This window comes from Lonchura striata, chromosome 14, assembly GCF_046129695.1.
Source record: "Lonchura striata isolate bLonStr1 chromosome 14, bLonStr1.mat, whole genome shotgun sequence".
Classification (NCBI taxonomy): Eukaryota; Metazoa; Chordata; class Aves; order Passeriformes; family Estrildidae; genus Lonchura; species Lonchura striata.
The window spans coordinates 4864102-4888058 of NC_134616.1; the positions used below are offsets into that span (position 1 = coordinate 4864102).

General features: G+C 46.0%; 1 protein-coding gene across 1 annotated transcript in view; it reads right to left on the reverse strand.

Moving 5' to 3' along the window:
* Window positions 1–317: 317 nt before the first annotated feature.
* SH3BGRL (SH3 domain binding glutamate rich protein like) overlaps window positions 318–23957 on the reverse strand; it is a 28491-nt gene continuing 4851 nt past the window's right edge. Inside the window, exons 2-4 of the mRNA XM_077786496.1 lie at window positions 6909–7094; window positions 3656–3736; window positions 318–799 (exon numbers count right to left, since the gene is read on the reverse strand). Coding sequence (XP_077642622.1) covers window positions 767–799; window positions 3656–3736; window positions 6909–7094 — 300 coding nt within the window. The 3' untranslated portion in view covers window positions 318–766. The remainder of the gene's footprint in view (window positions 800–3655; window positions 3737–6908; window positions 7095–23957) is intronic.

Below are 23957 nucleotides of genomic sequence, written 5' to 3' on the forward strand. Positions count from 1 at the left end.
ATACATTAAAGGCTTTCACCCTTACACAGGTAAGGAAAGGCCATTTCTGGCTGTTTTGGCTTGTTTGCAACATTGAACCTTGCCCCAGATGTGTCATTGCTTGTGCTTCGGCAGCTGTGAGGGACCCGTGTCCACTGCCCTTTTTGTCCAAGAGGCCACACAGATCATTTAAATGAGAAATACGTGGGGTTTGTTGGGGGTTTTATCACCTGTACAACTGTGTAACAATACAAACCTTAAATATCCATTCTACAGAAGACAAACACAACTTTCCAAAGTGACTACAATGGTTAAACTACACAGTACCACCTACAAATTCACCTGAAACCAGGAAAGACACTAAAAATTTACTGTGTAACTCAGTAACATTTTTGAGGCAACTCAGGCACTAAATTAGTATCTGACGAGGTTTTAGATGCTGTTTTCCATAGTTTAAATACTTGGATCTCTATGTAAAACCCATCTGCATTTTTAGTACTAAAATAGTTTCTTTAAGTTTACACAAAATGGACGAATTGCCAGGACAGTTTAAAGTAAATGTAACTCATTGATGTCTGATTGCTTCGGCTTCCATCAGAACCCACTCCCACTCCCTACCCTGAAATTCCCATTTCCATCCCGTGTTCAATTTGTTTTATGGACAGTGAATGCTGCAAGCACCAATCAAATGTTAGAAATCACATCTACATTTCTTGAAGCAGAGACAGTTGGACTATTTTATAAAAAGCTGTGGAAATTCCCTTTACAGACATTTAAGGCAGTTGATTCACGCTTGCTGTTTAGCCAGTGCTTCAGCTTCCTGAAACAGCAAAGAAGAATTACATGTTAGTAGTTTCTCAGTATGTTTCCAAAGGAACACTATAAAACAATAACCTGCATTTTTCAATAATCTTTCAGTCTTTGTAAGGTGATCATAAATGGGAACAGAATGACAACAGAAGAAATGCAAAAGGAATTTTCTTTTGGTTTCTCCAAATGTGCTTTTGAATGCAGATTAATTTAATTACCTGCTAGCAGCACCATGACCTACAAGGAGATGAATGAGAGATGAATTCCCAGTGCCCTCAGTGCAGCACCTCAGCAGGGACAGCCTGGTTTATTTGAAAGGACAAAGTTCAATGTCTGCCAAGATGTGTTGGAGCCATTTGCTTTTGTGACTGCACAGAAATACTCAAGATAACAGATTCAATATCATTGTTACCATGACCCAGAGTTGCTAAACAAACAAAACACACAAGGAGAAAGGACTAAGAAGGGAATTTCCAAGAAGTCTCTAGAATTTTTTTTAGGAGGAGACACAGTGGGTGACCCCAGCCTATAGGGCAGGAAGTCCCACACATATGTCCTGTATCTTGGATGTGGTGGCTCACTCTGGTTGTCCTGGCCAACTGCCTTTGAACTCAGGGCGTGGGAAGAGCCTGGCTTGGAGCTGCCGTGCTCCTGGCCATGCTCTGCTCTGCTGGCCTGTCACGGGTCAGAGAGCGGGGCTGGGATGTCACTGGGGCTCAGATGTCACCCACAGGCCTCATGCGAGGACATCCACAGCAAAAAAGGCAGGTGAGCAATGAAAGGAAGATCAGAGAGAGCTACAAAGCCTGGAAAAAAGAAGTGTGTTTGATATTCTCTAAAAGACAAGTGGTTCTTTGAATGGTAAGAAAGAGGAGGTCCCCTTGGCTTCGTAACAACTCCCTTACCCAGCCTAGGGCACTGCAATGTTGGCACCTCAATGGTTGTTTTTTTTCAATACAAAGTACATTTCTTCACAACAGTCACTGGAAAGCTGGTAAGGATTGCTGCTATTTCCCTCATGCTCAGGAAGGTTGGTACAAGTAACCTGCTAACCTATTTTTCTTGGAGGTCAAATTCCATTTTCTTGGGCGTAGGCCTGCAAGTTATCTGGGAGAGGCTCAGTTTTCCAGGCTTGACACTGTCCCTCTTTCATACTTTTCCTTATTTCTCCCTCAAGGCCCCTCACTGAGCATCCTCTCAGTTCTTAAATCTTTAATAAAGAAATAATTAAACATAGCTTTTAACTCACAAAACCCTCTCCCTTTAAAATCTACCCATATTGCTTGAAGTGGAGATATTTAAGAAAAACTAAAGGTCAGCCTTTTTCCAGAGTTTGTAGATCCAAAGGATGAACCAAACCATCAGGGCTCAGAAAACAGTTACTTGAATTTACCATGCTCACTTCTGAACCAGTTCTGCTTTGCATTAATATCAAACCTTTGTGTTCAGAGTCAAATAACTTCCAAAATTTCTCCTGATGGCATCGAGTGGAGGTTTCCTGCCATTTTCTGCAGTTGCCATGTCATTCCCTACAACATTATATCCAAGCTGCACACAGCTATGCTGGAAACATCAATTTCAGCACCTACAAATCTGTGTACACTCCTCAGCAGCCTGCAACTGACTTGACTGGACATCCTGTGGGAGAGATTCCCAAAATCAGCCCCAGAGCAGGACACAGGGGGTACAAGGTCACTGCTGCAAAGGTTATTTACCATCATCAGCCCAACACAACATGGAAATTCAGCAGAGTACAGCTGTGTTCTTTCTATCCCTTCTGTTTAAAATTCACCTTTTTCTTAGGTGAGGACAGAACTGGAGCATCCCTTAGGAAAGAAGCAGAGCTCCTGCCAGCCAGCAGGTCTGGGAAGCAGCAACGTTCCCAACGTTACTGAGACAGGTGACCTGATTTGTTATGGCAGCAGCTGCTCTCTGGTACCACTGCACTTCCCAGGGGGAAGGCATGAGCGTCTCTGTATCTCAGAGTCTCAGGATTGCTTCCTGGCTCCTTGGCTCCATCCTGCACACTGCTGAGCAGGGAGGTTCCAAGGAACTTCACCAGGACTGTGGCACTGTGTGCAGCTGGTCTGATCCTCGCAGCGGGTAACACTGGGGTGCATATCCCAGGTTCTGCTCTGGGCAGCTCTGCATGAGGCAGTTTTTCCTCATCACACCATTCCCAGTGGAGCTACTGCTGGAAATTTGGCTCCCAAAACTGCTTCAGTCTGCCCCAGTGCTCACTGCTCATGGGTCACCATCCACCTTTAAAATTAGGTCTCTTAGTGATGTGCACAGCATGACCTTCAACTCGTACATGAGTAAAGCTGAAAGGGAGCGGCGTGTTTATCCACTGGAACAGGAAAGCTGGAAGTGACCTGGAGGATCCTGCTGCTGTCAAGTGAAACGTATAAAGCAGGCTTGTCTTATCCTATCAAAATCAAAAGGAGAATTCCAGCCCATTGCATCCGCAAAGCAGTAGCCCAGTTCGTAATTGGCAAAGGAAAATAAGCTCTGGATAACAAACCAGAGGAAAAAATTACTCTGAAGCAAGACCATGTTATTTCAGAAACAGTGGCTCTGGTTTCAATAGATTTTCTGGTAGAAAAATCTCATCAAAATTTCACATGAATTTTACTTTTTTGCTGAATTGAAAACATTCTTTGATTTTGGGATAATTTTTTTCATCTAGGTTTCTTATGAATTCTTCAGTGCAAATATTAACTACTTTGAAACTGAAGCCTGAGAGCCTCTGGAGACTGAGTATCTCCCAGGGAGATTGATGGGGGCAATGACATGTACCAGATCCTATTCTGAGCAGAGAAGGAGGTGAAAGCCACAGGCTCCCTGTGAGGAGGTGCTCACCTACCTTTGACCCAGGAGGTGCAGTCAAGCCCAGGAACGCGTACACGGCGTTGTTCTCCCGCGCCTCGAAGAATGCATCGTAGTCCTTTGCCATGGCAGGAGGGATTGGAAATAAAAACCAGAGAAGTGAATTGTCAGAAATAATCTCAACTCAGTTTAGGGTGTCATCCAACCAACACCAAGCAAACTGCTTCCTGTAGCCAAATGCAAAATCATGTCAGCTCAGGTATGTGGCATTAGCACTAACAGCACACAAACTGGTCAGGCTGGAAAGGGACAAGCTGGGAATTCACTCTATGTCCCAACGAGATGTTGCTGTGAGGTGCTCCAACCTCTCCCAGAGTGACAGACTCCACACAAGGAAGGTGTTGTCATTGGTTTGGTGTGGACATTCCCCCTCAGAAGCAGCCGAGCCTGGATCTTTTAATGAGATGTTCCCAGATGTCATTGCTGATTCCTGATAGGGATGGCAATTGTGAAACTGTGACTCCAGCTCTTAAATCTGTCAGAAGTTCAGCTGGAACTTTTACACTGAGAATGCACTTTCCCCATCGCATTTCTCACTAAAGATTAGTCTGTGCAAGTGAATAGGGTGGCACTGTTCACTCAGTGCACTACAAATACCCTAAATACACACAGCCACTTCCCAGGAAAATTAAGGTAATAAATAAATAAATAAATGAAAAGAAACACCAAACCCCAACTAAAGGAAGCCAGAAGTTTTGTGCAAGCTCACTGTTGTCCAAGTCACCACACAATTCCCTCACTCTGACTTCTGAACTCAGCAGGGATCAGTCCAATGACTTTCCTGCTCTCTATTTTTAACTGATGCACTTTAACAGCCTCCTCCAGCTTTCCTGGGCAGTGTTTGGATACAGGAGTCCTGGGTGGGAAGCCCAAGGCAGGTAGCAGCTTGATCTCAGGCTGGAGTCAGGGAGAGCTGCTTAGGGCACACTGCTTTGGATTCCTGACTGTCTGGGAGGCAAATGCCTAAGGAACAGCAGCTGAGGGGGGCAGCTCTAATGAGAGGCTGCTGCAGCTAGAACAGAACAAAGTACAGGAACCAGAAGATTCCAACTGCCTGGAATTCAGGGGTATCAAATTATTGCTCAATTTGCACATGCAGCAATCGCGTGCTGGTTTGATAAAAATGTGTGTGATTATGGTAAATCCTCCCTGAAGCCCTCCTGTTGACAGGACTGGGGCTGCTTGATAACAAAGGGATTGTTTATCTTGGTGCACAGGCCATGAGCCCGCTCTGCAGCATCTCCCAGGACAAGAATTCCTGGGCCTGAGGAGCAGGGCTCGTGCCAGCCCACACAGCATCTCCAGTTCCAGCCTCTCTGCTGTGCATGGGCCAGGAAGGCCAATTTGCTCTTTGCTCTGCCAGTTGTGCTGCATCAGATGGAACAAACGGGGAACTTCATGCTTGAGAGGCATCAGATAAAGACAGAAAGAGGTTCAAATTCTGGGCACAGAATTAACTTTTACCTTCCTGAAAGCTGAACTGTAGCTACTTGAATCCAGCAACAGAAACTGACCGAATTTCTAAAGTTCAACATGACATCAACCAAAATTTTGGGGATGAAATAAACCCACAGCAAGAACCTTGTAACTAGTCTACTGGTTCGATAACTACAGATCCTTATGTTTGTCACTCCAAACCAACCTTTTTCCATGTCACAACCAGTCAGTAAAATTTGGAGAGCCAAGTGACACAACAGCTCACTGTGGATATTATTTCAAGTTCTGCTTCTATTACAAGCAAGAAAAATTCTTGGCACATTGAGAATAATTTCTTTCAGTAGGTACAGATTTGTCTCACAAAGGTCCAGAACTGGCAGGTCTTGACTTACAGACTGTGCAGGTCAGAGCCAGACTTGAAAAGGACCAGAGAAATGCACACTGTGAGCTTTGTTCAGAAGATATTAAGTTTTAAAAATAAAACTAACAGTTAATCTAATAACCATTCAAGCATGGCCTGCTGAGTACAAGTACTGCAGGGCAACTTACATTTGGTCAAGCATTAAAATAATTACAGTAGGATTTTTGTTTGCAACCCAAGTTTTAATCTGTGCAAGGCACTGGAGTAACTGAACCACAGCAGCCTTCCTTATGCAAGCAGCACACAGAGCTGATCCCAAGAAGGATCAGAAAATGGATTTATAATCATGGCAGATATCAATTCATATGATCTGGGATTCACACCTACTGGGAAACGCCACACAGACCTCTGAACAGATCAGAACAGATCTCTGAACTTGCTACAGGACATAAGGTTGGTGTAAAAGGGCCAGATTTCTGTGAGATGTTAACTCACAATCATGTGGAAAATGAGGAGTAAAAAACCTGAGAACTTTCAGAGCCATAAGATGGGAAAATCCCCATAGGAAAAGAAAATTTTATACGTACTACAAGACAGGATCCAAACCAAGAAGTCTGCATTTTAATCTTTCCTATGGTGTGACTGGAATACTCAAGCACCAATTATTACTAAAAGCCCAAGACGGAGGGAAATGTCTAACACCTCCTACAGCCTTCCCAGTTTGGGAACTGCAGCTGGGCAAGCCCTGGCTTGCTGCTCACCACAGTGAAGAACAGACAGTGAGGAAGAGGAGTGGGATGAGCACAGGGAGCTGGAGGTGAGGGGATGAGCACAGGAGGCTGGAGGTGAGGGGAGGAGCACAGGAGGCTGGAGGTGAGGGGAGGAGCACAGGAGGCTGGAGGTGAGGGGAGGAGCACAGGAGGCTGGAGGTGAGGGGAGGAGCACAGGAGGCTGGAGGTGAGGGGATGAGCACAGGGAGCTGGAGGTGAGGGGAGGAGCACAGGAGGCTGGAGGTGAGGGGAGGAGCACAGGAGGCTGGAGGTGAGGAGCACAGGGGGCTGGAGGTGAGGGGATGAGCACAGGAGGCTGGAGGTGAGGAGCACAGGGGGCTGGAGGTGAGGGGATGAGCACAGGAGGCTGGAGGTGAGGAGCACAGGAGGCTGGAGGTGAGGGGAGGAGCACAGGAGGCTGGAGGTGAGGAGCACAGGGGGCTGGAGGTGAGGGGATGAGCACAGGAGGCTGGAGGTGAGGAGCACAGGGGGCTGGAGGTGAGGGGATGAGCACAGGAGGCTGGAGGTGAGGAGCACAGGAGGCTGGAGGTGAGGGGAGGAGCACAGGGAGCTGGAGGTGAGGGGAGGAGCACAGGGAGCTGGAGGTGAGGGGAGGAGCACAGCAGAGCTGGGGCAGCCCTCAGTGCTGGAGCAGCCCTCACCCCGAGGTAGCGGCTGTCGTTGAAGAGCCGGGGGGGCAGGGGGTTCCCGCTCGCTGGCCGACTGTCCTCGGGGACGTTCTCCCGCATCCATTTCCGGTTCTCCTCGTTAGCTGCGATGTCCTTCTCCTCAAATTCTATTTTGTTGGCTTCCAAGAAGCCTAACACATCTTGCTGCTGCTTTTTAATCTGTCACAAAAGAAGGAGGAAGGGAGATAAGGTAAACACAATCAGTGAAGTAATTTTTGTTGCTGTTCTGGGGTTTGATGCAGAAACCACGGGTTGAAAATGGGAGCGGTAGGAAAATTCTTAACACCAAAAACTATCTTCTGAAGAGTCAGAGCTGAGCCTTGACTTGGCTTCTACAAAACTGAATAGGCTGAAGCTTAAAGATGGTGTCCCTACACAAATGTGAGTGTTTTGTACCTTAAAGCGGCCCACCCAAAAGCAGACGTGTGAGCAGGGCCCTTGTACTGACCAGATTTTACATTTAGCTCAGGGAAATGTTGTTTTTCAGGTGCAGTGGAGTTTGCTGGAGGCACAACTGCTTCCTTGTGCCCTTGGAAGCACAGGCTGAACATCTCCATTCCTTCTCAGAGTCCAGGCTTTTGTCCACCTCGGTGACAAAAGAACCTTACCAAGCATTTTTGGTTCATGCTTCTGTGCAGAGAACCTCTCTCCCGCTGTCTCTTGGGTGTCTGCAGGGCAGGGCACAGTCTCTGGAGAGCTGTGACCCACATCCCCGTCCTAACTCATGTCAAGGAAGCTGGGTGAGGTCCCACACCTGCTGCCACCCATCCTTGTGCACTCACACAGCATCCAAGGGAAAAGCAGGATCTGTGTGGCAAGCACGGTTTTTATTACTGTCATTATGAGTTACTGACTTCTTGACACAGAGATGCTCTGCTCTCCCTCTGCATGACTTCAACACCACAAATGAGATTATAACCATGCACATCCTACCAAACAATAAAAAGATGGAATTTAATGGGATATTTGTTTTCTTCAAATGACCCCCTTCATGCAAAGCCAGTCCAAGGCCTGGCTTTACCCTAATGCGCCGTGTGCTGCAGGAGCAGCGTTTCACACAGATGTTGCTGGTGCTAACTCAGGTCAGCCGCGGCTCCCGGAGCAGCCGCTCCATATACGGCCACAGGCAAACCCGGAGCTGCCGGGGTCAGGGACAGCCAGCCCGGAGCCAAATATGGAGCCCGTGCCCCGGCCTGCACAGCCCCGCACCCGCGGGCACCCGGCACGCCAGGAGCAGCAGGGAGTGTGATGGAGAGCGCTGTCCTGAAGGATGTGGGCTGGGGAACAGAGCCCAGCACATCCAAAAGGGAACCTTGGAGCACTCCCTGGCTCGGTCTGGAGCTGCTCTATCCATGGCAGGTTCAAGCAGGCACGAGAGGGGCGCATCCAGCTCAGTGCATCCTGCTCTCCCCACAGAGGGAAATGTGCTCCCAGCTCCAGCAGGGAAGCTGCCTGCTGAGAAGCCAATGTAATTCCTCCGACCTCAGCAGCACAGGAGCCGCTGGACTCGTCCTGAAACTCAAAGGATGTTGCTAATTTTCATCATGGCTAAAAATAAATCAAACTGGAGGAGTTAATACTGTTCCAAGGAAATAATTTGTGTAGAGGCTGTATAAAAAACATTCTCAGCAGACTCAAAGCTCTGGGTAAGAGGTTTCCTTGCCTGCCTCTAACAACAGCAGCAGCAGAAGGGAAACTTCTCTGTTGTGCTCTACAACTCAGAGGAGAAAAAAAGGGAGCACTTAATGAACTGTTCTGTAGGGCTAAAATAAAGGAAAGGTCTTTGGAATTGTGAACTCTTTGGTCAGTATGACCTGGTAGTAAATGTAAATTTTTTTCCTTGAATCAGTTACATGTTTAATTAACCATTTCCTACAATCTCTAAATTTCAGATCCAAATAGTTTTTATTACTCTCAGGTCCTTAACTTGTCCAAAATCCATTGCTTAGTGGGAACACATTTTGAGATGCCCCAGAACTATTAAGGAATTAGAGAAAACCAAGCTTTTACCCACTCCACCAATAACCTGTACACTCTGCCACGTAAAACAAGAGCTCTGAATTGGACAGGAATCAGCATTTTGATCCCCTGAAAAGTCACTTTGTATTTTTTTAAATCGTTTTGACTATTAGATTGTTTTAGCCACACACACATCCTCACACCCTCCCAGCATCTCTGTCTCTGTTTTTTTTTCTCTGGGTTGTTTTTTCAGCTCCAGGAGGTACAACCACATCCCAAACTACTGACTGGGGCTCCAAAGGGTGATCACAAACCTCTCTGCTTGTTTCTGAAGAGCTGGCAAAGCTGGAAATGAATTTTTTTCTGCTATAAAAGGCACCATTGTGAGGCAAGCATGAAGTTTGGTCTCTGTTGCTCTCAGGCCGTCTGTAGTTAAGGGAGGTAATCCTCTAGAGAACTCTACAGAAAAGCAAGGATGGTGTTGATGCATGAGGATTATTAGTCTGGAACCCTTGTTTTCTGATCAGACAAAAAAAGAGTTGGAAGATTAAGCAGCAATGTTTTCTCCCAGCTCCTCAGACAAATCCTCTGGCCATGCTGATGAACACTTACACAAGAGCAGTAATTGCTCCAGAGAAACAGGGCACCAACTGCTGGGCAGCAGGGACACCGAGCTGCCAGATCCTGTTATTTCAGGGAATTTTATTTAGAAAACTTCCATTAATTTCAGTCAGTGAAATAGCGCTGGGAGGGAAGGGCCAAAAATAGAGCAAGAGACGTCTGCTGCTGCTTCAGGGTGTTTTGTCTTACTTGAAAGGGCACACGTTCTGCTCGGGACAGAGCCTGGAAGATGGTTCCTGTTGCCCATGTTTGGGAAGGAGTGAGGAGCCTTCCTTCAGGATGCTCCTGTCAACACGCAGCACTCGCTTCCCACAAAACCTCCCCCAGCTGCCCGGGGAGAGCGGCCAGCGCCTTCCCCGAGCCCGCACCTCAGCCTGCATAAACAACTGTCATGTCTGAAGCCATTCTGGCCCGTGAAGGGCAGCTCGCTGCAGCTGGCAAACACGAAAATCCTTGTTTATTCCGAGTGCTCCTGACACATTGTGCAGGGCCGAGAGCAGCAGCAGAGCCGGGAACGTGGCTGGAGTCAGCGCAGGAGCTGGAGCCCAGCAGGGCTCCGAGGCTCCGAACCAGCACTGGTGGGGAGGAGCATTTATGGAGACACAAGAGCACAGGACAGAGAAATGAAAGACAGGGATGGACAGACAGCTGGAAGGAAGGGAAGAGGCTGGGGGCAGGAGTGGAGGGAATGAGCAAAATGGATGGACAGAGATCAGGGATGAAAATCCCTGTGGGGTGGAGACAGAGGGGATGGAAGGAGAAGGGGTGGGAGCAGGTGAAGCCAGGACTGCCAGGAGGAAGGGCTGCATCCCCTGGAGTCCTCTGCCCTGCCTGGGAACAAAGATGCCCTCAGAACAACCCCAGAAACAGAAACACATCCTGCTCAACACACACTTGGGAGAAAAACAATTCCTAAGGTGAGTGGAGATATTTTACTTCTTGCTGATGTTCCCAAGATAATACTGGAAGGAACATTTAATGAAAGAAATCTATTTTCTCTTTGTTTTGGATTTCAGGGTCTGGTTCCAGGACAGAAACAGCTTTATGGCAAGTTACTGGTGGTTAAGCAAAGTCTCACCACACACTGTGACCTTGTGCTACAAAATCCACCGAGTATCAAGATTCCCTTCTCTTCCAGTTACAAACCAGTCATGAAACATTAAGCTTTCAACAGAGCATGAGCACAAAATAACATTATAAAAATGAGTGTAGAATTGTGAACAAGTATCTCCCATCACTTGAGTACACATCAGAAATTCAATTTACTGTTCTTAATCTAACTCCCATCAGTGATGTCAGTAACACAAGAGAAACCACATCAAAGCTGCCAAGAGTACAAACAGGTGATGTTTGCCAACAAATCAATTCATCAAAAAGAAAATTTTAACCCCAAAGTGGGAATAAACGTTCCAGAAAATGCTGCAACATTTTAGATTCTCTTCCAAATATTTAATATTTAAAAAAATAACTCAGCTAAAAGATAATAAGCAGAAAGGAGGCAGGGATGATGCTGCAGAACCTTGGTCCAGTGAGCAGGCACCATTCCATCCTCAGCTCCAGCCAGGACTGTGCTGGCTGTTCAAGAGCCAACTTCTCCCAGCACCACTCCACTGCAGGGAAACAGTAATTTTAAACACTTTTTGGAACTGAACTTCACAGAAGGGTCTATCTCATTTGGTGTACGCAGGCACACACACAGCACAGTCCAGTCCACACTGCTGGCCAAGAAGGGGTTTGGGTTGGTTTATTTCAGTCTTGTTGTTTTTTCAGTTTATAAATAAATCCCTGGTTGGACAATAGACATGTTTTGGAAATCTATTTATGGACCACTGGAACTCAAATTAAGTTTACAGTCTGAGCGCTGCTGTTTTGATCCAACAATAAACTTGCTGAGTGGGGCTCTGCCATCCTGGCCCTTGGCAGGAGGCTTCTCCACCACTTCTGTGGCTCCTGTGTCCCAACCTCCATACAGGGGAAAAACCTAGATTTTATTAATTTCTTTCCCAAATGGGATTAAATGGCTCATGCAGTATTGTGAGGATATAGAAGAATGATAAAAGGATTTCTTATAATGTTCCTAGCCATCGTTGTATCATCGGTCAGGACAAAAGGAATGGCCTCAAGTTGTACCAGGAAAGGTTTAGATTAGGAATAGGGAGAAAGTTTTTCATGGAAATGGTTATGAAGCATTAGAACAGGCTGCACAGAGAAGTGGTGGAGCCACCATTCCCTGGAAGTGTTCAAAAAACATGTGGATGTGGCACTTGAGGACATGATTGAGTGATGAACACGGGGCTGGGTTTATGGTTGAACTTGATGATCTCAAGGTCTTTTCAACAATAACAATTCCACAATTCTGTGATTCTCTCCAGCTCCTGCTACAGGTGTGTCCTGAGCTGTCTCTCCCAACCTCACAACTGGGATCCAGCACCAGGACAACAGAGAAGCAACACCTTAGAGCAGATCTTACATTTGATCTTACATATTTCTCAATTCAGTTTCAAGACAACACCACATGTAAAAGGGATTTTCTTTCCCATTTCCAATTCCAATTCCAGCCTTCAGGGTTCCAGATAATCAAAAGCAACTATAGCTTTAAAGCAGTTGTATTGTATGCCAATTATGGTTTTAAAGATGTTACTTCTTCCTCAGTGGAAACAAATCTTCAAATCCCAGAAGCAGCTGCTTTGTGCAGGAAGGTGAACTCCAAACTCCAGGTTATGCTACTGGTTGTGGCCAGACTTGTAGCTGTCAGTTCTCCAGAAGCTTCAGAGTCTCCTGAAGATGGATAAACTGAAATCTAAGTAGTGAATGGGAAAAGTGCAGTGCAAGAAATGTTGAGCAAACCCCACCAGAAGCCAGCAGCAGCAAGGTGGAAACCCCCAGGAAGTGATTTTCCTGGCAGGAATGGGCAGCATGAGGAATGCCAAGTGCTGCCATGACAAACTGACTTGTCACAGGGTGACCTGTCGACTGGGCTGGGGCCACACTGCCACAATCCACTGCCACTTTTTGGAATTAAGAGTAAAAGCTACTGAGGGTTTTAGTTTGGTTTTTATCTGTCTCACCTAATTTCTCAAATTACCTTGCCTTCATCACCCAGAGTCCCTAATGCAGAAGCTCATCTTTGCAAATGAGCTGCAAAATGCTCAGATTTTCTCCTCCCACTACAACCTAATTTGTAGGAGTTAAACAGCCCAGCAGCTCAGCCATGGATTTAAATGTCACAGATTCCTGTCGGCCCCCTAAGCTCATTCCCCACCCCAGCACTTGGCAGCAGGGCTGCCTTCTGAGCAGCCTCAGTCCTACCCTCCATCACAGTTTTCCTTGCTTTTATTTTAATATTCAGAAAATATTTATTTTTCTAGAGTGGTTTTGTTGGTTTTATTTGTTTGAATAAGCCATTTTTTTTACCCCCTATATTAGCTTAAAAATCCAATGTGCCAGTTCTGGTGGTGCCACTGTAAAATGTGGTCAGAGGGTGGGAAACCTGCAGGCAACTCCAGCAATCACCTGGCTTGATCAGAGCTTTGCCAGGTGTCTCCCAACAATTACTGTCTCACTCTTATTTCTCCCTGCCTGGTAGAACATCTGCTTATTTTTAGGTCTGGGTAATTATCATCACAGAGCTCAAAGCACTTCTTTGTTCTGGTTATTTTCAGCAGAGCATTAAACGAGTGGTGCCATCGTTGTCTCTCCCGATGGATTCTGGTCTGAATGAGACTGAGGACAAACATGGCAAAACCACCATGAACTTATGGGACCTGAATAAAACACAGGAGGCTGGAAAAGTTCACGCTAGATTTGTGCTGCTCTTTTTTTTTTTTTTTTTTTTTTTAATTTTCCAGAAATTCAGTAATATCCAGATGGACTCCATATGTCCTGACTCTCTCCCTGCAGGGTCCTTTGGGAAAGCCCATGGCAATAGCCACATGAATCCTGCACAGCAGCGCTGGTTTGATGTGGTTAGACCCCAACAGATTAAAACTGGTTTATTTGGAAATGGTTTTTACCACCAGGTACCCACTGACCCTGGGCAATATCAACATCAGCAGCCCAAGACCTGGGGCAGGAGGAAACAGACTCCAGCTCCCACTGAGAGCAACAACCACATTCCTGCTGCTCACCTGTGGCTTTGGGAGACACCTTTTGAAAGCATGAAAAGGATGCAAAGTGACCACTCAAGAGTGAGGCTGGAGGAACATCCAGGCTACCAAAAGGGTTTTGCAATTTAACCTGGAGGTTACATCATGTCTGGCAGCACACATGGGCTGTCTGTAACAGGGCTTTAGCCTGGCATAAGGTACCACCCCACAGACCAGATTTTGGAACACAAGCCAAAAATATAGCTGGAACAAAGGACAAAGTCTGCACTTCCCAAAACACGACCACAACTTGCTCTAGAAACCATAGAAAGTTACATAAATGAAAAAGCTGATTCATGAGAGCAAAAAGAAAAGCTCCTCTCATGGATTATAATGCCATTGTAACTGCATTCATTCAATAACCCAAGGCCTAAAAACCTGTTAAATCCCACACCAACAACACCCAGGTCCAAAGATCCTTGTGCATGCAACAAGTTTTTTCCTACCAGAAGAACCAAACAGGAAAGTTAAGGTCACCTCCATGTGCAAAAGTCCTGGGGAATCAGGATTCTCAAGGGAACCAAGGGTATTTAAGAGACCCAACTCTCACTCGCTTTTATTTACTCTGACACAGACTGCAAAGAGAATAAAACCCGAGGGGGATTTGGCATTTAGCTCCCTTGGGCTGCTTTGGGAAGTTCAGCCAGCAACACCAGCCTGGCCCCTCTGGCTGGCACAGCCCAGCACAGCTGAGCAGTTCCTAAGTGCCACACTGCCAACTTGCTGTTGGAGTTCAAGGAATTAGTTAAGAAAAAGTAAGAAACATTTTCTCTCTTGCTGCAGCATGGAGGGTTTGAAGTGAGTGTTCCAGCAAAGTTTTTCAGTGTCACTAATTTGGTGTCAGACACACAGTACAGCAAACTCCACCACACCTCAACTACAGTTAAACAAGATCCTAAAAGGCCACAAATAAGTCAGAACTGTCTTGCTGCAACATCCAGTGTCTCTTTAGCTACTTTCCTCCTGCAGCGGCCAAAAGCAGATTCCTCTACCCATTAGTCAAGTAGGAGGACAAGTAACATTTCCTTATTTATATCTCCCCAGCTTCTGGCACACAGCAGCAGCAGCACTGCCTAACAAAGCCCTGATGACTTTTTAATGTGTTTCAGGTTTACTTTCCATGAAGGCACCTTCAGAATTAACACTATTATCACAGTTTAAGGTAAATTCTGCTTTTAACAAATGATACCCAAGCACTGGGAAGGTGAGCGGGGTGAATCCATTCATCCTTTAGCACCTGCCTGTCAAGGACTATTGCGGTGTTACCAGGATTCTAACAGAGAACATCTTATCAACAACACCTGAAGCCCATGTTTAAAAGTACCATTTAATAAACTTCACATTTTGTTCCAGTACATGAAGATGGTTCTGTCAGCTGAAACCTCACCTCTTTTCCTACTGAAGTATCAAATTCAGAAGAAAATCTTCCTCTTTTTTTGGCTGCAAGGAAAAGGTGGTGGAGCACTGAAAGGGCTCTTCAGGGAATGGTCACAGTCCCAAGGCTGCCAGAGCTCCAGGAATGTTTGGACAACGCTCCCAGGGATGCACAGGGTGGAACTGCTGGGGTGTCTGTGCACAGCCAGGAGCTGGACTTGATCCTTGTGGGTCCCTTCCAACTTGGGATATTCTACGATTCCATGAAAATAAGGGTGACACAGTGCACTCTTCTTCAACTGTCCTCTTTCCTGGCTGCTCCCCAACATATTTTCAGTTGCTCATTCAGCATCTCCTGGCCTGTCCAGGCTCCTGACTGCACTGGCAGCATCCAGTTGTTTTGCCCAAGAGCCCAGCACAGTCTCAAGCCTACCACAGATGCACAAATGGCTGGGAGTGTGTTCTGGGGGGCTCTGCAGATCAGATGCACCCTCCTTCAGTGAGGATATCTGTGTCCTCACCACAGCCAGAAGTGACACATCCCTCTACTCTCTGCTTAGACGCTTCTGTTCATTCTGTAAAAGGCTTGCAGAGGGTCACTACTGCCAAGTCAAAGTCATTCACAAGTCAGGATATGGCAAAGCTCTTCCCCACAGTGATCATGGCCTGCTCAAAGACTGCCTCCCCAAACACAGACTCTGCAAGCATCCAGAGACTGACTTTCTGTATCTCTGGGATTTTTCCTTCCTTTTTTCTTTCTTTTCAAGTTCTGTGAAAAGTGGCGGCAATACCCAATGGGATTATTTGCCTGGATTTCAAAACCAAACAAACTCCACACAGCCAAAACTTCCACTTGCAGGAATTTTAATGCAAGATTTTAACATTTAAAATCTCATTTTATCATCAACCAAAAACCAGAGACATTTGCTCATAGGATGACAGTGAGCCTTTTTATACTGTGCTTTCATGCACATGGAACACAAGATGCCCAGCAGCTGGGCAAGGGAGATGTTAAAACCCAAAAGTCCAAGAAGTTCTGGCAGCACTGGAGCTGGTACTAGCAGAGACACCAGACCTCCCTGCCTACTTTTTGTAGACAACCCAAGAGCCTGAACACAGAAAAACAGTGAATGTAACAGCTGCTCAATGCCAAGAGTTGTCCCAGATCTGGAGAGGTGTCAGACTGACACTTGTCCCCTCAGACAAGGAAGGTTTGATTGGAGGCATGGAGGGTGCCTGTCACCTCTGCACTCTGCTCACGCTGGGCTCCAGGCCCAGGGACAGCAGCAGGATTCTCCCCTCCCTTCACGTGATCTCAGCAAACAACCCCACCACGAGCTGTGTTTGGTTAGGGATGATCTTTGCCTGAGTCTCTGGGAAGTCTCTGGGCACTGCCTGACTCCTCCAACATCCACAGCCTGCCCATCCTCATGCAAGGGGCTCTGCACAGGCTGCCCCAAAACCTTCCCTCATCCAGCCAGGTCTGGGCAGGACTATCCAGGAGAGGGAAGCACAGCTCCTTACCAGGACCACAGACACTCAACCTGCATAAACCAGGGATATGGAAAGAGGCCTTCTCCACCAAGTCTAAAGGACTGTCCCTGAGCATGGACAGCACTTCTTAGCATCACAAACTCACAGAATATCCTGAGTTGGAAGAGACCCTCATGGAATCAAATCCTGCTCCTGGCCCTGCACAGGACATGCCAGCAATCCCATGCTGTGCCTGAGAGAGTGCTGGCTCCTGGGACTCTGGGTCTGTGACCATTTCCTGGGGCACTGTTCTAGTGCCTGACCTCCCTCTGGATGAGGAATCTCCTTGTAACATCCAGTCTGAACCTTCCCTGACACAGCTCCAGCCGTCCCCTGGGGTCCTGTCCCTGGTCAAAGAGCAGAGGTCGATGCCAGGCTATCCTTGGCTGGGCTCCCTGGAGCTCTGAGCAGGGAATCTCCCACAGCAGTGCTGCTTTGGGGCAGCAGCCCAGCTCACAGCTGACGGGGGGATTCTTGTGCCATCACAAGCAAAGGGACAAAATGAGCCAGGGGGAGGCAGGACTGCCTCTCCCAGCAGCAGTAAGGGCTGCAAGAAGGGAGCAAACCATGGCCGCAGGCTTTTGCTTCACTCAGCAACAGGAAGAATTTACAAATGCAAATATTCACATACCAGGATGATTTTTTTTAACTTTTTTTTAATTACTACTTTAGTTATCCAGAATAAACATCTTGCAAAATCAAGCTTCCAAACCTAGGCTTCCTCTTACTTTTTTTCAGGTGAGGATGTAAAGAAACACTGATGTATGGCAACCATAGCTTTAACCACCACTGACACCGCAGCATCCAGAATTGATTGTCATCATCCACAGGGAAACACCACCATTACAATACTAAATAAATTGACCCTTGGCAATTTTCTAAGTCAGTCTTGTGGCATTTGACTTTTATAAGCCTGAAAACTGCTCGTCTGTTCCAAAACCAACAGAGAGCAAGCTTCCTACTGCAGAATACAGGCCCCATTATCTCAGTTATGCACTGACACAGCATAAGCAGCAGCAGAATGTGAACTCTTTATTTATTACACACAGTTGTTTTCTGCAGCAGACATGGAGCTTGGCAGGCTGAGTTTCCCTGGAAGTCTCCATGTGCCTTGTCACAGCATCCGAACTCAGGGCTGGGTTAAATAAAAACGAACAGATCCACTCCTCCCAAAGCCCAGTACCAAACCAACAACTCCTGAACTGCCCAGGGCTGAGAGTGGCCGGGCCTGGGAGCATTCCCACCCATCAGCCAGCTGTTCTGCTATTCCTGGGGTCTCCACAGCCTCAGCATCTCACTGGACTCTCCTATCTGAGTCACAGAACAGGGAAAGGGGAACTTTTGCCTTGTGGAAGAAAAAAAAAAGTCCTTAAGTCCAAGCTACCTCTGTCACAGACTCCTTGAACAATTTTCTCTTCGTCTCTCAAAGCTCCCTTTCCTGAGTCATCAGGAGTAATTATTTTTTCAAATCACTGCTTATTTACTTTCAGGGATCATTTCTGGCTGAATCTACAAATGGTAGAATCAATCAATACACCACAGCCCAGCCCCACAGGCAGGCTTTGTACACTGTAAAGCAATTTACCACACAGAAGACTGATCTCCAACAAGATACTGAGGCTCAGTATCACAAGATGCAGACAACTCTCTGACACATGATATATTCCTAAATACTCAAACATTTACCATGTGGCTGAGAAAAGCGGGGGAAAGGCCCTGAAGGTGCTGCTGGTCACCTGACTGCTTGCTCTGGAAGCCTTAAAACGTCCTGACAGTCTGGACCTCACCCCCATTGTCAGGTTCTAAATCTGTTTTTTTCAGCCAGCCTCGCTCTGAAAGCCAGAAGAATTATTTCTCCTTTATCTTCAGCTTCATGGAGATCCCAGGACGGGTCTGTGCAATGCTGGCAGCAACTTCCCCCTGTAAGAACTGACACAAACTGCCAGGTGCCACCTCAGTGCCCCTGAGACTTCACCCTCCCCATCAGCCCAGCACTCCAGTGTTTCCAGGGAAGCAGCCTGAGATCACAGCACACACAGGGCTGCAGGTTGGGGGTTTATTGAAACAGCTGCTCCTGTAATTATTTTTCAGAAGCTGTGGATTTCTGCTGGTGATTGAGGAGCCCTGCACAGCAGAAGGAAAACAGGTTTGGTTGTGCTTGTGTGACGAGCTGAACTCAGGTTAGGAAAGGAGTTAAAAGCACAGACAGTTCAGCACGAGGCCCCTGTGGTTTACAATAAAAGCAGTTTATTTCCTGTATGGTTTAGCACACAGAAGCTACGTTAACTGACAGGAGTAAAAGTTTACAGCATTAATTGCTGTTTCACTGCCTTTATATTGCTAGGCATTTATTCTTTAAATAAAAGACTACTTTAAGAAGAAATACAACATGGCCTCAGGGATCCAGGTGCCTCTGATGCGTATTACTTTTTATCTTTGAAGAATTCATATACCACAGATCTTAGTTAACAAAGAGTCTTTTTGCTGACTGCTGTTCTAAAACTAAACCAAGTAATTTTTTGAAGAGAACAAAGCTTTTTTCTTCAACTTAAATACCTAAATATCATAATACAAACAAGATAAAAAGCTATGGATTAAAAAAGTTTAATACAAATTTTCCTCCTCTTTACAAGAAGAGCCAGGCTGTCTCTGGATAGAACAGCATGCTGAATCTTTCCTGGAGAGGAGATTCAGCAGAGCACAGCCTGTATGTGCAGCAGCTTTCTGACCCAGTAATTAATTGCCCTGGGTAACATTTCAAGCGTGAATCACCCTGAAGGCCCCAGATCCTTCTCTATGTTACTTGGACAAAATATTATCTAAAAACTGTGTCTCTAAGTGGGAGAGATAAATTGTTCTCACAAGACCTGGCCACACTGCAGTTTCCAACACTTTGGGCAGCTGAAACAACACAGGAGTTGGCCAAGCTCTGCCTGCCATAGCCAGGAAGGCCAGTGCCTGGGGCTTTGCTCTCAGGACTGCTCAGGAGACATCCTGAAGTGACTCTGCCAGGAATTAACAAAATGGAGCATTTCCCTGCACAGCGAGGTTGCTCCCATCGCCAGGCTGCTCTCACCCACTGCATCCCTGCAGCCCACAGGGAAGTGCCACCTTCACTCCAGAGCAGGAGCACTCATCTGGATGATGCCCAGGCCTTGGAGTCACATCCTGGAGCCACTTTGCAACTCCCCATTGTCTTTTTAAAGTTTTTATAGATCCTTCTTGTCACCATGGTATCCTTTTTTTTTTTTTTTTTTTAAACCACAAGCTGCCTTCTGCCTCAGTGCAAGCCAGCATCTGCTTACCCTAATCAGAAACTAAGATAAATACACAGAGCATTTTATTTTTTCAAAGTTTAAGTCCCCAGCTGTTTATTTGCTGTAGGATGGAGTTCTCCAGGCCTGGGCAAGCAGCCAAAATGGCTTCATTCCCCTTCTGTTCCTCAGTGTCAGCCTAATGCTGATGGCTGGCAGTGGGAGGCGATGGCTCTCCCAGTGCCTTCCAAGCTGCCAGCCTGGGTCCCAAATCATTCCATGGAAGATGGAGCTCTGTCCAGCAGCTCTTCAGTTCATCCAGGTGTAAATTCCTGAGGGGAGTATTTCCCAAGTTAGCGTTGTGGGTTTACTTTGATCGTTCCACAGCATGCCCAACAAAGCCCAGACCTCTGCAAGTAAAGGGAAGCTCTCACAGGGACCTTCTGGTACACTTTAATGTGATGGAAGGGAACAGAAAATTGAAAGAACATTGCTCGGGCACAAAGGTTCCATAGACTGAACTACCAGAACCAAGGGACTTGTTTATCTGCATTACAGGATGGAATTTCCAGTTCTTAATCAGGATTACTGGGGCACTAACAAGGAAATTTGCAAACCTGCTCCTTTTCATGTCTATTCACATATGTTGTATTTCTTGCCTAGGAAAAACCAAAACCATCAAACATCTACGAGCCATAAATCAGCTTCACTTGAACTTCATTTCTATCCATATCCAGTGAAAATGTTTCAGGATATATTTTAATATGTTCACGGAGTTATTCTGCTCTTTTCCTGCTCTGCCAGTTGTTCTGCAGCTGCTGCTCTAGCCAAATACATTTGCAACATGTGCACAGGAATGTCTTGGATAAGCAGCACTAAGTATTTCCTAAGGAAAAAAATCTTGTCCTGCTGTAGTCTGTGGCAGAATTCCCAGTGATATAAGCACAGCCAGAGGTTGATCCCATGAGGTGACTACAGATGTGCTGTTTAAACCTGCCTGGCAACAAGTATTCCCATAAAAACGTGGGTTTATGTGAAAACTGCCATGATTTTTCCCAGAGGCTTTGTGTTTGCTGTTTCCATCAGGCTTTTCCAGTTGAATTTGATTTATGCCTAAGGCAGGAGAGGTGTCTGATCACCTACCCTAAACATGCAGTGTGTCAGCATCTGCACAACGATGCTGGTCTTGGAATCACCAAATGCTTGTTTTGTATGTAAGAAATGCTGAGACACCAGTCCAACATATCCCAAACACACACACGTTTATTTTCCACCAGACATTTTCCTGGACAACGTGGTCTTAATTTTTTTCATGCAAACTGTTAACATAATTTTCGGAGCAGAGCCAATTTCATTCAAGAAGAGAAGAAAGCTTTACTGGGCTGGATCCAACACTTGTCTAGCCCAGTCTCCTGTCTCCACCGGTCACAGATCCCAGGGAAGATCACACCTTCAGGCTGAGCACAAAGAGCTACACCACATGCAGCCTTCTTCCCAGACTCCAGTAACTCCCAGTCTTGAGTCAGATGTGTAGTAGTGATGTTTAATAGCCCTTAAGAGACTCTTCCCCTTAATTTGTCTCACTGATTCCCATGTCCATGCACTTTCTGCTGCACACCACGTCCTCTGGCAGGGAGTTCCTCCCTGAAATCTGTGTTGTCAAACAAAGCATTTCATTTACTCTGAACCTGCCACTTCCACTTGCTCTCCCCCAGTCATTCCATTAGGGGAAATTATTAATAATCCCTTCCAGTTTGTTCTCCCATGCCTGACGTGATGTTATCACATTTCAGACTTTTTCAGCTCTTTCTTTCTCAGCTGCAGAATTCACAGAATCATGGAATGGTTTGGGTGGGAAGGAACCTTACAGACCACCCAGTTCCACCCACTGCCATGGGCAGCGACCCCTGCCACTGTCCCAGGTTGCTCCAAGCCCCATCCAGCCTGGCCTTGAGCACTTCCAGGGATGGAGCAGCCACAGCTTCCACCTTATCATCCACAAATTCTGCCTTATTTGGTTGTTCCTCCTACAGTGATCACCTCACCTTACTTTCTTCCCTTTTCTCACTTTTTATATTATTTAAAGACAATTCCAGTCTACTAAAGACAGACTCACCACACATTTATACAGTGGGTTTTTTTCTTCTTTTGCCCTTTCCCATCCTAAACATTCCTGACATTCTGTTTGCTTTTCATGGCCATGAATATGGTATTTTTGTAAAATTACCTACCTCCAAGACCTCTCTGCTAAAACAGTATTTTAGCAGAGTTTAAACCTTGTTCTTGAACAGGACAACCATTGTTTCTTCCAAGTTTTCCAGCTGGGACAGCAACAGCAGGCTGTTCTTGCACTGTTTGCTTAGAGTCCAGCACAGATCTCTGTGGGAATCTCCTGGTTGACTTCTGTAGATTGTAATATATTGGGAAAAGGAGATTTTTTTTGTCCAAAACTTTCCAGAAATCCAGGGATTCAATATTATGGATCAGCCTCCTTCCTATGCTCCAGGTAGCTCAGGCGTGAGGCACAGCTTCCTCCTCTGACAGTGCAGTGATTCTCCTCCCTGCTCTGTCTCTGTCCACACATTTGCTGGGCAAGAGCCCAGTGAGGAATAACATCCATTTGTGCAGCACCGGAAGATGCTTGCAGCTCCCAGATTTCCCCGAGATCCTTTTTCAAACCACAGCTGCCTTTGGCTCCTCTCTTCACTCCAACACTCCAGCAATCAAACAACAGGTAGTAGTTAAATTTTACACTCGAGCGCCTTTAGAATTTCTAGAGAGGCTGATTCATGCACGGAAACAGCCCCAGAAAAACTGAACTTCAGATCATTAATTAAAGAAATAAATCACCACATCCATGTCTCACAGGGGAAACCAAGTCCAGGAAGGAGCTGTAAGTCAGGATGTAAAAACAACTTCAGCTGTATCCTGAGAGCACAAACCTCAGTCAGACCAGTTGGATGCTGACCTTTCACTTTTTTTTTTTCTGGTGCTTTAAAGCTCAGTCTCACTCTGCTGCCTTTTCAGTGTTAGAAAATGGCTTTAACATAGAGTTGGAGGTGCTGTCCCAGGAAGGATGTGCTCCTGGATGGAGGCTTTTATTCTGGGACAAACAACAGTAGATAAGCATTACAAACAAAGCCCTTTCAGGCTCAATTAATATCTGACCAACAAAAGCATTTAAATGTAATCATAAACTGAAAGTGTCCCCTGCATACGGCTGGGGTTAAACAAATGGCATTAACACCAAATTTTCATGTTTGAGCAGAAACATTCCTGAATAGCAGAATATTGATATAAGATACGGATTTGGTTTCAGGTTTCCAGCTGTCCAGTCAGAGTCTAGAACTGAGACTGTTGCTTCCAAGGCTGGGGAGCACAAGGAACAGGGAGAGCTCACCTCCCTTTGGCTATGGCAACGATGCATCCTTAGCTCTTGTTTTTGTTTTAGAGGGGAATATTTCAACTCTGTTTTGACCATGAACAGCTGAATTCTGTCAATGTTGGTGTAGTTCCCTTTCTCTCCCCTTTCCCTCCCTTCCTGGAAAGAGTAAGAATAACCTTGCAGAGACACAAGTCTTGGCACCTTCTACTCGTTAACCCTGATGCCAATTCACTGACTTCTATAGGAATTTTGTGAGTGCAACTTTAATGCCCCCAGGACAAGGAAAGTTCTGTGCTCAACTCTATAAATATTTATTTAAAACCCACAAGTGCTTAGCCCTGACATGACGCTGTGTGCATCCTGTCTAAGAACGTGCAGCAGTTCAGGGTTCAAGGGAAAGCCAGCACAAGCTGACAGGACCCAGCCTCTCCCCAAAATCTGCCTCTTCTCCCCAAGCAGAGACATAACCCTGATGCACTACCTCAGAATAAACATTGTCCTACCTGCATATACAACCTAGAAAAATTCTCAGCAAAAAGCCTTTCCTGGCTTTAACTGTGGAGTAGAATTTTCCATCTTTCTCCTGCTGTCAGAAACTGGTTTTAGTTAAGCACAGTAGAATGTTTTTTATTTTGATATATTAAAACTATTGCAACAACTGCAGCCAATTTAATCTCTGGCTCCATTAAAAATTTGAATGCAATATTTCAAGGAAAATATTTTACTTACCTCGAGTTTGGAACAATGACTG